Here is a 16,757-nt window from a genome sequence, read left to right as displayed (position 1 = left end):
GGTTTGAAGTGACTTGGTCTACAATGCAGGAAAGAGTCAGTGAACATCTGATTGAACGAATTTTTTTTTGTTTTTCTAGCCAAAAACTACTAAAGGAAACTGAGTTTCATAAACTAACTGACATTCCATTTCTTAAAGTACCAGAGGAGGGCAGGTTGGCCACTTTTCCCATCTTAATGAAGCTGTAGGGATCTATCCACCTGAAGAGTAGTGCTTCCCCTCCCTAAGATGAAGTAATAGACGAGTAGTTGAGATCTCTAAGTTCATGTCCTTTTAAAATATCCACCATCAGGACTGCTAGGGGAGATCCAACTGATATACTGTCAGGCCAATCAGAAGGAAGATACAACTCTATTCTAAGGCTCTGACATTTTCCTTTTCTTTATCTTTCCATGCAGAACTATACATGATGGACCCATCCTTTACTAATTTATCACATGCCTCTAATGATAAATAATCTTAGACTTGGAGAAATAGTCTCTATGGCTATGAAATGATGCATACCCTTTGACCCAGCCAAACCACAGCAGGGTCTATATCCTAAAGAGATCAAAGGAAAAGGATCTATTTATATGAAAATATTTATAGTAGCTCTTTTTGTGGTTGCAAAGATTTTAAAATTAAAATTCTAAATTTTAGTTTTAATTTAAAAAAATTAAATCACATCAATAGAGTATATGATTGTGGCATATGGTTGTGATGGAATACTATTGTGCTATAAGAAATGAAAAACAGGATGGTTTCAGAAAAACCTGGGAAGATTTATAAGAACTGATACAAAGTGAAATGAAGAGAATCAGAAATGCACTGTACACAGTAAGAGTAATATTGTAAGGATGATCAACTGTAAATGACTTCATTATTGTAATCAACAAAATGATTCAAGAAAATCTGAAGGATTTATAATGAAAAATACTTTTAGTTTCCAGAGAGATAACTAATGAAGTCTGAGTTTAGTTAGAAAGATTTTTTTTCTTTAATTTTCTTGTCTGGTTTTTTTTTTTTGCAATTAGTTTTGCATGTTTTCATATGTATAATTGAAATCATATTGTTTGCCTTCTCAGTGAGTGGAGGAATGACTGTGTGATGAACATTTGTCATCCAAATGGAAAGAAAGCAAAGAGGCAAACTCCAAGCCAATCACAGGTACATCAAGAGAGACCAATATCTCTCAGCAAAGCTAGATCGTTAGGTTTCCTCACACCTAAGACCACTGAATGAGAGCTTTCCACTAGTTATAGACCTTACATTTCCTCCTGCTAGACCTCCAGAGGACAGGTCACAGGACTGGAGGCCACTCGTGTTCCCCAGACATGCCCTAGATGGTTAGGTGGCTACGCCTTATACGGTAAGGAGATATACCTTGTATGGCAGTTCTGCTTAAAGCACCTGCTCAGAAGTCATTAGCCATAGACCTGCCTCTGTGGGGATGTTCAAAGGGCATTGCCTTCTGACTTTCTAAATGTTCTCAGAAGGCAAGATCCAAATTGTCTCCCTTCCCTCCCTCCTCTAAGATATGGTAAGCAATTTGATCTGAATTATAAACATACATTCATATTGGTCATTGTTATAAGAGAATATGAGAATCTCACATTTCAAATAACTTGTTGTTGTTTATAGATGGCCCAAAATTGTGACTAAACACCCTTTCCCCACTTTTCCAGCACTCCAAAAATTAGATGACAGATTTCTAATGTTTGTTTCTTTTTGTTTGTGTGTGGAGGTTGCACAGTAAAATAATTCATGATGTCATGTTGAACTTAGTGTTTGCATTGCAATACACTTTAACTAGATTGCTCCTCAGACAAGAAACAGATTAACTTTAAGTTTTACAGAATGTTAGGATATACCAAATCCTGTGTCCCGCTGGCATAATCTTTGAGCATCTATAGTAACCTATAAGTACCAATGAAGTAAGTAAGGTTGCTACTAGGATCACATTCACTAATATTGGCAAGCTTCAAAAAAAAAGTAAATAGGATAAAAACAAAGGACTTTATTTTGGTGCCTATGTACAAGAGTTCAGTAGTTCAGTCATTTTTCCAGTCATGTTCAATTTTTGTTACCCTATTTAGAGTTTTCTTGGCAAAGATATTGGAATGCTTTGCCGTTTCCTTCTCCAAATCATTTTACATATGAGGAAACTGAGGCAATCCAGGTAAAGTGAGTTGCCCAGGGTCACACAGCTAGTGAGACCAGATTTGAACTCACAAAGTGCCTTCCTAATTCCAGGCCTAACACTCTATCCACTACACCACCTAGCTGCCCAAGATATATATTAAATGATATATAATCCTGCTCCTACCCCCCCTACAATCCAAAAAGAGACTTTTCTTTCATGTGGTTCTCTACTCATAGGATGAAGGCTTTGAAGTAAGTTTTGGTGAAACTGAGTGATCCGGGGGATTTTTAGAAGACGGGACACAGAGAGCTCAGTTACTTGGTATGCTGGGAGACAGGCTTATAATGAGGCGGAGAATGACTGTCTGGTGGTAGATTTGTCCTCCGGAGCCTTGTTCTTGTCACCAAGAAACTTTTCCTGCTCTTGGGCGGTCCCTGGGGTCTCCAGAGAAGGGGCAGGGATGCTCTCAGTACTGTCTGACACACCACAGATGGTGAAAGATGTATCGAGGGTCTGTATACTAAAGTATGGGCTCACAGGGCCAGAGAAGGAGGCTCGGGGGAAGTTGTAGATATGAGACCCATCTGTCATGTTGTAAAATGAGACGTCTCCTGCCTCATAATCCAGGAATATGCCTATCTGCTCTGGGGGCTTCCCCAGGGATGGAGACAATACGCATTCATCAGTCATTGGGCGAAATATCCCGTCACTGCATCCTACAGCCCAGAACTTCATTTCTGGGGACTCTCTGAACAACCCACTCCAGCTTGCACCTTCCCTACAAATTCCAAGCTGCCAAGTGGCTTTATTCTGAGCCTCCATTGCCACCTTCACCTCCCAGTAATGTCTGCCAGAGGTGATGGGCTCCCAGCCCAGGACACTGAATGTTTCTTCTGCACTCTTTCCTGCATTTTCCACTCTCATGAATTTCCTATTCTCAGAGAGAACGAGGCCAGGATGAGCAGAGGCTGGATCCAGAGTCACATTCACTGCAGAAAGAGGCACAAGGTCAATACAGGTCCAGGAGAAAGCGTGGCTTAGGGGCCAGGAGGAACCTAGGACCAAAGGAAACACCACACGGAGAGGCCTTTCAGAGCCTTCAGCAGAAGCTGGGCTGTTGCCTGTCTGACTGGCTCCAGCCTCTCCCGAATGAGTCCCTGCCACAGATTCCTCTCTGCACAGGGGCCACCTTCATCTGAAGAGCTCAGCAGCTGAGATCCAATGCTAAAACGCGTATTATGAAATGCCTTTGGCAAAAGAGACAGTGCAGGACGGCTAAGTCCAGTGAAAATCCCCCCATTGTGCCCTTCCTTCACCTGCTTCCTCATTCCTGAATCCCTTTTCCATAGCTTGGACTAGTCAGGAAAGGAAGAACATGTTCTGTTCTGTACCCCTGGGGGAAGCCTAGAATCAAGGAACAGGATAAAAGAGATGCAGTGTGTGAGGATCAGTGGGACAGTCCCACAGTGAGACCATTGCTGACTCCACAGAATCTTTGCATCCTCCCTCAGCCTTCATCCTAGCGCCCTTTCTGCCCCTTTTGTCCAACCACGATCTCTTTGACTTTAATACAAGTTACTCTTCCCCAATGAATGTGTACAAGAACTGGATGCTCATCGCACTCAGGCAGGCCTTCAGATACAGGAGATCTCATGCCTCAGCCTGTGCTTCTCTGCAAGCTAAATGTCCTCATGCCCACCAGGCCTCTCTCAAAAGCAGTTGGAGAATATTTGCAATATTGAAAGGAGTTAGCAAGTGGTGTTTGTGTTCTGGGGAAGAAAGTAGATTGTGGAAGAACTAACAAGAGAAAAGCTTGAGACGGTGGAGAAGAAAACTGCCTCCGTGTCTAAATGAATGAAGAATAAGACCTGGGAGGAAAGGATCACAGAACTAGAGCAATCAAGACTGAAGAAATGGGTAGCATAAATCTTCAGTCTTAGAGAGAGGGAATTAACCAGCATTTCTCAATCTCCCTTAGGAAAGAACAGAAAGAAACTGGCTTATATTTTTTAACTAAAGGATTTAGATTACACATAAATAGTAATCTGCAGATAAAGGGGATTCAGACTTTCTTGGTTTTTTTAAACCATTATCTTCCATCTTAGAATTAATACTGTATATTGGTTCCAAGGTAGAAGATCAGTAAGGACTAGGCATTGGGGACAACATGACTTGATCAAGGTAAGAAATGTCTGGGGCCACATTTGAACCCAAGACCTCCCAACTCTAGACCTGGCTCTTAATCCACTAAACCATCTAGCTGCCCTGCAAACTTTCAAATAACAACAATGGAATATTTTCTTCAGGTCCAAAAAGAAAATGGAATCTTTTAGTCTAATATGATTTAATGGGAGTCCAGAAGACAAAGTTGAAATTACTTACATGCCTGAAAATGTTGCTTTCTCCAGTCTGAAAGAGAACACAGGTGCACATGTACATGTGCACACACACATACACACACAATTAAAGATGAGGTAAGGCTCTGAACTGCCTAAAGGCAGAAAAATGTTCCCCCATCTTTGCCACCATTAACTTTGGATCCTCCTCCCACTCCCAGGAATCATGTCTATGTGTCAAAGCCTTCCATTTAATAGAAAGGCAAAAGTCCCCTGAAATAGGAGATATGATGGTCCTGGAGAAGAGGAGAGACTCACCAGCATATATGTGGGCCTTCCTCCAGGCTGAAAGGAAACAAATAAATGAGAACATCTGTGAAAATTTTCCTTTTTCTATTTCATATCTATAGTTACCTAACTGGAACAATAAGAGGCACAATTAGACAGTCAGCCACCAGCCCACCTCCAATAGTGTCAATTCTGGTCACCGTAAGTCTCTACGTGGTCAGGTTTTATGCATAGGACCAAAAACTACCCCAACCAGACAGCACGTGTGGACCAGCATTGACAATGATTTCTATTCCTGACCTTCCCATGATGAGCCTCCCTCTTTCTGGGCCACCCTGGTAGGTCCCACTATCATCCCAAGTAACCCCATAGACTTTCCTTCAATGGTGAAGAACTCTTATAGGAACCCCTCATACCACCTCCAGGGTTCCACAAACCCTGGTCCTGTCCCCTGGCTAGGGTGGAGATCTTGGGCTCTAGGAAGGACATCATAACCCAAGCTCCTAGAGATCCTATTTGCCCTTTCTTAAGTGAACCAAGCTGCCTAGACTTAGCCCCTTAGCAGTGTAAGACCCTGCCTTGCCTGGAGTCCTGGTGCTAGGGTTAATTACCTTCCTGTCCTTTTCCCTTTGGGTCATGCCACCAGCTTATACATACCCCAATTCCATGGTTTCAGTTCTCCCTCACCTGAGCTACTACCCATCCTCACCCCAGAAACTAGCATCGGTTCTGGACCTGACCTGGGACCAAGAGAACCATCAATGTATATGTAGGCAACCAAGCCAATTCTGGAGGCCAATTGACAATGCCAGATCTGCCCTGCACATGCTTGGAAATGTCTTGGGATCGTCTGATGTCCAGGCCTTGATATCAGCAATAGTCCAACCAGAATTAACCAGGACAGAACCAACCTAGCAATGCCCATCAAAGCCAGGGTAAAATCTAGTAGCATGAGTCCTGGCCAAGCCCAATATACTAGCAGCATCCTGAAAAGCCCAATCCTACTTATGCCTAAACCTCTAAGGACTGCCCAGAAGGGTGGTCCAATGGAGCAGCTGAAAGGTGAACTTCAAGAAATGCACCAAGACTCTAACCTGGTTCAGGATCAACTCTTTGGTAGGTTATTAAGGATCCTCTCTCTCAGCTACCAAACTGGTGGCTACCAAAACTCTTTCGTAGCATGTGCACATTCCCTCTTATCCACTTCCAGTGCTCTTTATGCATGCATACATGTGCACAACTAATAACCATGTGCTTATGACCAGTGATTCTGCTCTTCATCTGCCTCAGGGAATTCTCCCATGTACAGTTCCTACTTCTCCCCATATGCCAGATTCAACACAACCCAAACACCCCTAAGTCCCTTGTTTCAACTTGCTGACATGTTGGCAGCCCATTACCCTTGCCGGATGGGACTTGTTCTGCTTTAAGGCTACTATAGGAGATACGGAATGGAACCACTGAACCATTATATCTACCTTGCTATAGTAATTGCTTGGGTTATTAACCTCACCAACTGCTGCATTTGCTATAAGGCACCTGAAATTCATAGAAACCACTTTTACCTGATACCCCTGCAAGGCTCCCCAAACTGTGTAGCCCTCCCATAACTTCCAAGGCTGTTTTGATCCATTTCCAGCCCTCCAACATATCTCTGCTTCTGATACCCTATCTTAGCCATCTGTGCGATTTACTGGGTAATACACACACACACACACACACACACACACACACACACACACACACACACACACAAAGTGATGCTGACCTTGAATGCACCTTTTTTAATGACAACACTTGCCTTACCCTTCAAGTATGTCCTCCTCTCAATTAAAGCTCCATAATGTATAGATTAATGAGGCCTGACTACAGCTCTTCCAAAGTATCTGATGTACCTGTAGGCCCATAATAATTATTCTTCTCTCACACCCAAATTTTCTTTTATAGTAATCTTAACTATATTCTCACTATCCTCAACCTGCAGTTACAACACAGCCCAGAGCCCCTCAGTGAATCCTTAAACCCAGATCTTGGCTCTAACCCAGGTCAAGAGACCAAAAGAAACAGAACTATTGGTGGCATTTGGGAGAGTGAGAAGAGACTTAAGGAAGAGACATAAATTAGAATGCCAATATAATAGTTTAGCAGAGAGATGGTGAGGCCCAGCAATTCCATTATTGGGCAAAGTATCAAAGTATCAAAAACAAAGATAAAATGAATAAACAAAATGAAAAAAAAATGAATATACAAATATTCATTGCATCATTTTGTTGTACAAAAAATCTGGAAATAGAATACACATAAATTGGAGAGAAACTAAGCAAATAGTGGTACATCAATGTCATACTATTTCAGCTCAAAGAAGTCATAAGGAAGGCCAGCAAACATGGGAATGGTTGTATGAAATAATGCATAAGTAAAGTAAGATGAAACAAGAGACTTTTATAAGTAATGACTATAACCAAACACTAAAAGCTAGAGTTAACCCACTTCAAAAGCAAAGACCATATCTTAGTCCAGAGGACAAATGTTGAAATATTTTCCAATTCTAGTAGAGATCTAGGGAATTACATGGTGTACCCATTTTATGCATGCATCATGATACACAGTCACTGTGCTAGGAGATTTTCCTTAATTGGTTTTCGAAAGATTACATGATAAAAATGTTGTGGTATAAAATACATAAGTTATCAATAAAACAAATGAAAAAGAAAATGGCATTTACAGACTCTATTTTGTATCCAGTTTTCTCACCCCGTACGAGGGGCAATGTGGATGTAGTAACTGTGAGTGCATATATGGATAATTATGTGTTGGTGCAAATGAATATGTCCCTGGGGGGGGGGGGGGGAGGCAGTCCAAAAGAGTGACTACTTGAGAGAAAGTGAGAATTACTCACCTGAATCATAGAGATGCTTCCTTTTTTCTGAAAGGCAACAATAATAAGTGAATCATCCTGAAGTTGGTCCTGGGTGGGACACAAGCTGAATTCAGTTGTGGGGGGAAGTTGAACTTACCAAGCTCTGTTCTGAGATTATCTGAAAGAGATAAATCACATAAATCTAACCTCTGCAAAAAGGACAGGTTTTTGCTCCTTAAATACAATATGAGAGTGATCCTTTCCTAGATCCAAGAAACGTTCCTAAAAACACCAGTTTTCCCTGATCTAGAATCCTATCATGGTGCTACCCTTTCTGGAGTCTGGAATTCTATCTTTCTTTCCCCTTATATAATTTTTGTCTCCCTCTCTCTCCTTTTACTTGGTCCTCATCATTCCACAAATGAAGACAAAGTTCTTACTCGTTCCCCTGCTTTGCTTTTCTCCTTTACCTTTCTCTTTTTGTTCCTCCTCCTTTTCCTGGAGCAACTTCTTTACTTTCTTCCTTTCTTTCAGGATGAAAAAGATACTGATTCCAAGAATTACCACCACAGGAATTATCCCAGTCAGAACTTTCTTCCAGGGAGAAGCCTTAGTGAAGAAGGATTCTAACAGATGGATGGAGGAAGCCTAGGTCAGACATATACCACCTATAAGTCCTTGTCCCTCCACTATGGTTCCTTCCCTTGTCCCACCTCCCATAATTCTAGAAATAAAGAGAGCACACATAACTTGGAGAAAAACTAAACAAATATCCTAAAGCCTGAGAGCTAACCTGAGATGTCAATGGTTGACACTTTCCCCTGAGCCAGGAGGGGGTTGTAGATAGAGCAGGATACATTCCTAACAGAGCTGTCTTGGACAACAATCACTGTCTTCACATGGAAGAAACCGGCTTCGTCTTGGGCCTGGGTCTCAGAGAGGAAGGGTAACTTTCCTCCCCTATTGTCTCTGCACTGCACCTGGGGTGATGGGAACCATCCATCTGCAGTGCATGCCAGTCGTATTCCTCCATTTTCATACCCTTCCAAGTGGAAACGAAGAGCAGAACCTAGACCTAGAGAAGGAAGTCATTGACCTTCTTATGATCAGAAATCACCATGTTTGCAAGATTAATTATCTTTCTGTTTCAGAAGAAAAGCTTCAGAAAAGGAAAGAAAAAGACTGACACTATGCTCCATTAGACTGAGCTGCTTGAGAGCAAGGGACTGTCTTTTGCTTTCCTTTTTATCCCCAGCACTTAACACTATGTCTGTCAAATAATATGCATTATATAAATTCAAGTTCACTAAATGAATTTATTCCCAATTAAACATGAAGGAATATTGAAATTGATACTAGGGAAAAGAATTTTATCCAGAGTCAGAACTAGTAAATAGTGCTAGAACCTACTACTTTTTACTGATATTCTCTATTTCTCAGACTTTAGGCAACTATGGGATGGGTCATGAAATCCTTTGAAAGGGACAGAGTGAAATTTTCTAAAGGAACATTCTTAACTGTGGTTAGGTGTAGTATGCTACATGTGCATAAGTTTCTTATTTTAAATGGAGAATTATAACCATGTGGTTATTTTATTCCTTTATTCCTTACTTAAATTCCTATTAATCCTTCTACTACTGATCTTTCCTGGGTTCAAATTTGTTTAAACTTAGAGATAGCTGAGGAAATTGAAGCTATACAGCAGTGGAGAAAATTGCCCTTTCTTTCATGTGCCCCCTTTTCTCTGAGTGGCTTTGCCTTCTTAATTAACTTATAATTTATAACTTATATGTTACGAATTTATAACTAAATTAGCTTCTAAATAATAAACAGGCCCTCATGTGATGGGGACATTTTGGTCCATTGTCCCTTTATTCTTTCTTGACAGGGCAGGATAAGAATATAAATTCTCTTCCCTTGAACCCCTTGAACATTTCCCTTCTCTCTGTTAATGGTACCTGGAGTAGAAGAAGACTTAAGGTAATTGAAGTTGTCTGGGAAATGTATTGTCTTATCTTACCCTCCCTCAAAAGAAAGATAGAGAAACATTGGTCTGTGTTACAGTGATAAGCAGGGCTATGTGGGTGATATGGGAGTGGGCAATTGGGCAATATTAGAGTAGTAAAGGAAGACAGCTATGTTACTTTAAATAGCACATCCTTCTCAACTGTTTTAATAAGATGTTTAAGAAGAAAGGACAGATAAGAAACACAGTGGATAAAGAGCCAGACCTGGAGTCAGGAGGATCTGGTTTCCAATATAACCTCAAATGTGTGACCCTGGGCAAGTCACTTTATCCCAATTGCCTAGCCCTTAATGCTTTTCTGCCTTAAAACAGATACTTAGTATCAATACTAAGACAGAAGATAAGAGTTGTTGGTTTTTTAGGATGTAAATAGATTGATAGAAAATTATATGTCAGGGAAAATTAAGGTTGCCAGGGACACATGGTCAAACTCAGAGGTTAAAATTATGAAGGAGAGCTCTTTTTCATGGCTTCTGTATCCCTTCATAGCAAAAACAGATAGTTCAAATATGTACAAAGTATTTTAGCATTGCAAACCATCTTGATGGGTATCATTTCATTTGAGTTTCACAAGTCTTAATGGACTACTACACTTGCTAGGGAGCACAACTTTATTGTTATTTTACAAATAAGAGAAATGAGATTCAGTTAGTCACCAAGTTGCCCAAGTTCTCTGGCTTAAACAGAGATTTCCTAAAACCAAATGAAATGTTTCTTTAAACAGTGCCATAGCTACTCTTGCACCTAAAATAACACTAGACTTAATGGAACTTGGGGTTACTGTTAAAAGATAGAAAATATGATACTGAATCTTAAAACATTTTGCAAAAGATGTGGAGGGGAGGAAGTTGAACCCATTAGTAACAAAAAGGTCTTTAGAAACAACCACTTACTTGCCACTTTTACTTCAAAAACAGCTTTTCCATATGCATCGCCTTCCTTAAAAATGCACTGATACTCTCCATTGTCTGACATTTTGACATTGTAGATCCTCAGAGCTACCCTCCCCTCATCAATAAAGTCTCTTATAAATTCTGTCCTCCCTATGTATTCCACCAGTTGTTCTCCAACTTGCTCCCTCCCATTTTGAAACACAAATACAGCTTCAGAGAACTGGGAGCGAAGCCATCTGATATCCATGTGTTCTGCATTCATCAAGGGGGAGAGGCGACAGGGTAGTGTGACATCTGTATCCAGTATGGCCACAATGGGTCCAGTGGGTCCAAGTACCTTAAATTGTTCTGTTAGAGTGAGAAGAGTAAGAAAGAGATTAAGGTAAGCAATCCATTTATAAGGAAATAGTCACTCCCATTAGTCCCCACAATCATCTTAGATAAGAAGGGAAGTGACATCATTCTTTCTGGGATCTCTGAGAAGGGATGTGTGGATATTTTAAAGGAATTTATTTTCAAAGACTTGTTCTTTATGACACTAACATTGTTAATCCATCCTATTAGATTGATGTTTTTAAAAGGTGCTCTTTGAAGGACCCATAAAAGTTAGGAATATTTCAATGATCTACTGTATGGAGCTTGGAGAAAGAGGTAGAGCTGTCAGTCCTTCTATAAGATGGTTGGTTCCATGATTTCTGTTTGGTGACTGATCTGAACTGTTTCACAACATATGATAAAGACATATTGAGAAGGAAAAAGACAAATATTCCTACCTGAAATACACACAGTCATCTGTAGGATGAGGAGGGAAATGAGGCATCTGCTTAGAAAGGATCTTAGAAAACCCACCATCTTCCTCAGAGCTCCAAACATGGAAACTAGAGATGAGGACCAATTAATCAATAACTAGTAATGAGTTAACTATGGGATACAAAAAGCATGAAGGTAAATTACTGACTCTCAAAAACAGAAATCAGGACTGTTTACCACAACTGCCCACCTAGTCTGATAAGTTCTTATCGTCCTTGATCAAAAGGAAAATGATTAACTAAAGGAACACTCCAATATCTTTGCCAAGAAATCCTCAAACGGGGTCATGAAGAGTCCAACAGAACTGAAATGACTAAACAAAAATGTTCTCAAAATGGCTTTCATGTATTCTAATGATTCTTAGATTATCTCTTCTGAATCTATTTTCCAGGTCAATTGCTTTTCTAGTAGGATATTTTTTTAAACCCTTGCCTTCTGTCTTAGAATCAACACTGCATATTGCTTCTAAGGCAAAAGAGTGGTAAAGGCTAATTAATCAGGGTTAAGTGAATTGCCTTGGGTCACACACCTAGGAAATGTCTAAGGCCAGATTTGAACCTAGGACCTCCCATCTCTAGGTCTGCCTCTCAATTCACAGAGCCATCTACAGGTCTCTTGTAAAGTATTATAAAAAATAAAGGGAGGATCCTTCTTTTTATACTAAAGGGTTGGTTGGTTTGTAGGTTTGTCACTCTGATTAAGATGTAATACCAGTAGAGAATTTGAGAGGGCCAAGTGTGGTCACAGAAACAGAGATTAAGGTAACTCAGTAGAGAGAGAGTAAATGGTTGAACCTCTCTCCCTAGAGTGAAACTGGAGCATGGGTTGAAATAAACTCCAGGGAGAAGGAAAGATGAATTCCTTTCTCTCTCCTTTTCCCAAGGGGATGTTGAGTAGTCTATATCCCTTTGAGTCCCTATGAGAGCAGAGGACTGAGAGGAGGAGATGTCAATTCCCTGGCAGCCACTTCTGAGGAAGGATTTTGTTTTCCCTCCCTCAATAGAGACGTGTGGCAGGTCTTGCTTGGCCTTGCCACAGAAAGAGACAGAACACATCCTGTCTGTTTTATAGATAGGCCAATCCCCAAATCTTATTTGAAACTAATAGCCTGTAATTGAATGTAATTTTACTGAATTGTTGTCATTGAGGATGTGCTTAAAATTCATACTTTTCTGTATTTTTGTTAGATCTATGGGCACTAATATTTTTTGTTTTATTTAAATTTTTAATTAATACAAATCTATTATTATCTTCCACCTCCACACTCATTGAAAAGTGAAAAAGAAAAAAGTATTTGTAACAAAAGTCTATAGAGAAGCAAAACAAATTCATGCATTTGATATAGTCAGTATTTTTAAGGTAACATGGTCATTGGATTGAAAATTGATGGCAGAGAAAAAGCAGAATCTAGTCTGAACTCTTTCAACTTCTTCTCCAAAGAACTTTAAAATAATATCTCAAAATTAATTCTGGAAGAGCATAACCCACAAAAGGATGGAGTGAAACATTTTTTTTGCCTAAAACAAATTAAAAAGAGAGCAGGAAAAAAGAGAGCACTAGTGTAATTCCCTAAATCTAAATTTATCTTAACTAAAACCACCCCCAAATCTGTCTCACAAAAGACTTTCTTCTTCCTTGACCAAAATCAAGGCTGACTTAACTGCTCTTACTGTCGATCTAATTCCAAAACAAGCTATCTTTCTATCCTAAAACTAAAATATAAACTTATACACAGTGAGAGATAAATCAGATTTCTTCCTTCTACTCAGATGAAACTCAGCCCACAGAAGTTACTGACACCTCCACTCAGCTGTTGTTCTCTCCTGCCACCACTGGCGAAACAGAGGAACTGCAACACCACTCTTCTGTCAACCACTTACTCTCTTGATGCTAGGATGATTCCAAGTAATAAATCACCAGATCTTCTTCAATTCTCAGAGCAAGCTCCTTGGACAACCTTCCTTATTCAGGACTGTCCAAAATGGTGATCATTGGTCCAACTGTCCTTCCCAAGAATCTCTAGGAAATTCCTTTTTCCCCATCATCCTCTTTGAGGATTCCACTATGAATTAAAGAAATCCAGCTCACTCAAACCCATCTTTTTATCCACCTAAACATGTTCTAGCAAGAATCTTTTATTGCTTACTTAATTAACAAACAACTCATTACAGTGGTAAGAAGCTGGAGAACTCAGAGGGGCAAGAGCAGAGAGAGAGAGAGAGAGAAGAGAGAGAGAGAGAGAGAGAGAGAGAGAGAGAGAGAGAGAGAGAGAGAGAGAGAGAGAGAGAGCTGTAGTTTATATTGTTGTTTAAAAAAAAACCACCTTCCCTTCTGTATAATCAATACTGATATTGGTTCCAAGGCAGAAGACCAGGAAGGGCTAGGCTATAGGGGTTATATGACTTCCACACTGCTAGAAATTTCGGAGACCAGATTTGAACCCAGGACTTCTTGCCTCTAGGCCTGTTTCTCAATTCACTGAACTACCTAGTGGCCCCTTGCTTGAAACTGTTTTGATATTGTTATCTTCTGAGTTTCTGTTTTGATCTTTCCTAGCACTATAGGCACTTTTTATAATCAGGCTTTTTATTGGTTGTTTGCTCATTTTCTCACCCTATTTCTTGATTGTGAACTTTATGTTAAAGTTGGACTTCATTCACCTGTGGAGAGAGTGGGCACTGCTTCAAGCTTCTGGCTTTTTTTGTGTCACTGTTTTCAGAGCTAATTCGGGGGTTTGGGAACTTTCAGCGCTTCCAACATAGTGTGATCCAGGGAGAGTTGTGGTCACTGCTCTCCTGGTTTGGACTCTGGTCCTCACCCAGGAATGGTCCCTGATCCCTTATGACCACAAGCATTATTGTTTCTCAGGACCTCTGCAAGCCCTTCTGTTCCTCCAGATCCATGCTCACTTGTAACCAAAAATGCTCCTCCCTTTATTAGAACTGATGCAGAAGGGGGATGAGCAATGGAGTTGCCAGAAAGCACCCTATCCTGTGCCCAGTGCTAGCATAGGAGTCCCCAGTAACCTCTTTCTTGCCAGTTGCCCAATTATCATATCTGGGCAGAGAGCTCCCAAAGCTGCTGCTACCACTGTCATAGTCATCTCCAAGGCTCACAGCCATTGTTGCCACCACGTGTTGTTTGGGCCAGACCCCACCACAGCATCATAGACCTGTCCTTCCAACATCCTAACTTGTCTTGGGCCCAAAAAATGTTTCACCCTGACCAATTTTGTTAACTCAGCAACTCCAGAATTTTATTTGAGATGCTATTTTAAAATTGTTTAAAGCTTGGTTAAAGTTATTTATCTCCTCCACCATCTTGACTCCGCTTTTTCCAGTCTATAATACATCCCTTGAGGAGACATGATCTTAATGTTAAAGATAATACTACAAAGAAATGGGGAGGGAAAGATTATATGCATTTTTCAGATATGACTAAAATATGTATTCTCAGCTGAAAGGGGATGAAGACAATTCCAAAAGATAACAGAGATAACCAGTAATATAAAACTTTCTGTACAAATAAAACTAATGTGCCTAAGATAAGAAGAGAAATAGGTAAATGGTAGGGAAATTATCATATAAAATTTCTCTGATGAGGCTTTGGTATACAAAATATATAAATAAATAGAAGTGGTACAAAGGATAACATATAAGACCTAGGATCAGGAAGACCTGAGTTCAAATCTAACCTTAGAAATTTACTAACTGTGTGACACTGGCCAAGTCACATCATCTCTGTTTGCCTCAGTTTCCTTATTTGTAAAATGAGAATAATAATGACATCAACCTCCCATGGTTGTCATGGGGATTAAATTGTAAAACATTTGGCATAGAAGGGCTATATAAATTATATATACATATATGTGTGTTTACACACACATATATGTATATATAATTTACACATATAAATGTACATACATGTGTATATGAAACCAAATATCACTCTCCAATAGAGAAGTGGTTAAAGGATATTTTTGTTGTTCAATTGTTTCAGTTGTGTTTGACTCTTTGTGCCCTCATTTTGGAGGTTTTCTTGGCAAAAAAAGTGGCATGGTTTGCCATTTCTTTCCAGCATTTTACAGATGTGGAATTGAGGCAAACAAGATTAAATGATTTACCTGAAGTCACACACCTATTATCTGAATTCAGATTTGAACTCTGGAAGATGTCTTCCTGAATCTAAGCCCAGTGTTCTATCTACTGTGTCACCTAAAATTCTCAAAAACAGTATTATAAACTAAGATTCAGGGAGCAGCTGGATGGCTCAGCTGATTTAGAGCCAGGCCTACATATGGGAGGTCCTGGGTTCAAATTTTATCTCAGATACTTCCCAGCTGTGTGACCCTGGGCAAGTCACTTAACCCCCATTGCCTAGCCCTTACCACTCTTCTTCCTTAGAACCAATACACAGTATGAATTCTAAGACAGAAGGTAAAGGTTTAAAAAAATTAAAAATCTCATAAAAGAATTCTCTAAATCACTAACAAAATAAATGAACATCAAAACAACTTTGAGGTTTTACCTCCTACTGGACACATTGGCAAAAGTGAAAGAAATGTAAATTGTCAATATTGGTGGTTTGCACATACTGGTGAATTGTTGGCAGAAGTCTTAATCAGAATACTCATTTTGGAAAACCATTTGGAATTATGCAAATAAAGTGACTTGAAGTCCCCATACTCTTTGACCCAGAGAATCCATTAGAGTGTCTTACACTCCCAAGAGAGCTATCAAGAAGAAGGAAATCCCCACATGTACCAAATCACTCATAACACCATTCTTTGTGATAACAAGGAATTGGAAACAAAGTACATGTCCCTCAAGTGAGGGAATAGCTAAACAAATTATGGTGCATTCTAATTCAATTTTGAAGAATTTGTTAAATGCCTACTGTGTGCCAGGCACTGTGCTAAGTTCTGGTTCTTTTAAAAAGAGGCAAAAGACAGTACCTGGCCATATGGAACTTATAATTCATTGGGGGAGGGAGGGAAACAACATGCAAAATAATACACATTCAAAGCAAGCAAAATATAAGATAAGTAGGAAATAATTAAGAGAAGGAACATTCTGGAATTAATAGGGGTTGAGAAAAACTTCCTATAGAAGGCAGGATTTTACTCTGGACTTAATAAAGTTAGCCAAGGAGATCAGTAGTTGGAGTGAAGGAGGATGAACATTCCAGGCATGGGGCACAGTCAGAGTGGTGTCAATCAGCATTTAAGTGCTTACTATATGTCAGGACTGTGCTAAGTGCTGAGGATAAAAAGATAGGTCAATGCAGTACCTGTGGAGGAGATAAGCAAAAAACAAAAAGCCATTATGTGACAGGAGAAATAGGAAATAATCAACAGAGAAGGCACCAGAATTGTAAACATTAAGAAAGGCTTCCTACATAAGATGGGCTTTAACAAAAACTT

General features: G+C 39.9%; 1 protein-coding gene across 4 annotated transcripts; it reads right to left on the bottom strand.

Moving 5' to 3' along the window:
- Positions 1-1,976: 1,976 nt before the first annotated feature.
- LOC100616858 (butyrophilin subfamily 1 member A1-like) lies at positions 1,977-11,504 on the bottom strand. 4 transcript variants are annotated; one of them, XM_056817952.1, is made up of 9 exons: positions 11,299-11,504; positions 10,526-10,873; positions 8,400-8,681; positions 8,077-8,232; positions 7,764-7,784; positions 7,646-7,672; positions 4,777-4,803; positions 4,505-4,531; positions 1,977-3,177 (listed from the first exon to the last, which is right to left on the bottom strand). In XM_056817952.1, exons 1-9 carry the CDS (start codon positions 11,396-11,398, stop codon positions 2,462-2,464), a joined length of 1,704 nt encoding a protein of 567 aa, XP_056673930.1. In that variant the 5' UTR covers positions 11,399-11,504; the 3' UTR covers positions 1,977-2,461. The 4 variants fall into 4 exon arrangements, with proteins under 4 accessions (XP_056673930.1, XP_056673931.1, XP_056673932.1 ...); XM_056817953.1 differs by having other exon boundaries at positions 1,977-3,111; positions 11,299-11,503; XM_056817954.1 differs by lacking the exon at positions 8,077-8,232 and having other exon boundaries at positions 11,299-11,503.
- Positions 11,505-16,757: the final 5,253 nt, after the last annotated feature.

This window comes from Monodelphis domestica, chromosome 2 (assembly GCF_027887165.1).
Source record: "Monodelphis domestica isolate mMonDom1 chromosome 2, mMonDom1.pri, whole genome shotgun sequence".
NCBI classification, from domain to species: Eukaryota; Metazoa; Chordata; class Mammalia; order Didelphimorphia; family Didelphidae; genus Monodelphis; species Monodelphis domestica.
This window is presented reverse-complemented; position numbering and strand designations above follow the sequence as displayed.

Bases quoted from the DNA above. Each gene is read 5' to 3' on its own strand.
- LOC100616858 (XM_056817952.1), bottom strand. From the start codon at position 11,398: ATGTTTGGAGCTCTGAGGAAGATGGTGGGTTTTCTAAGATCCTTTCTA. The intron at 7,785-8,076 runs GTAAAGGAGAAA...TATCTCTTTCAG, and splicing joins GGAGGAACAAAAAGAGAAAG to ATAATCTCAGAACAGAGCTT. The intron at 7,673-7,763 runs GTAAGTTCAACT...GTTGCCTTTCAG, and splicing joins TAATCTCAGAACAGAGCTTG to AAAAAAGGAAGCATCTCTAT.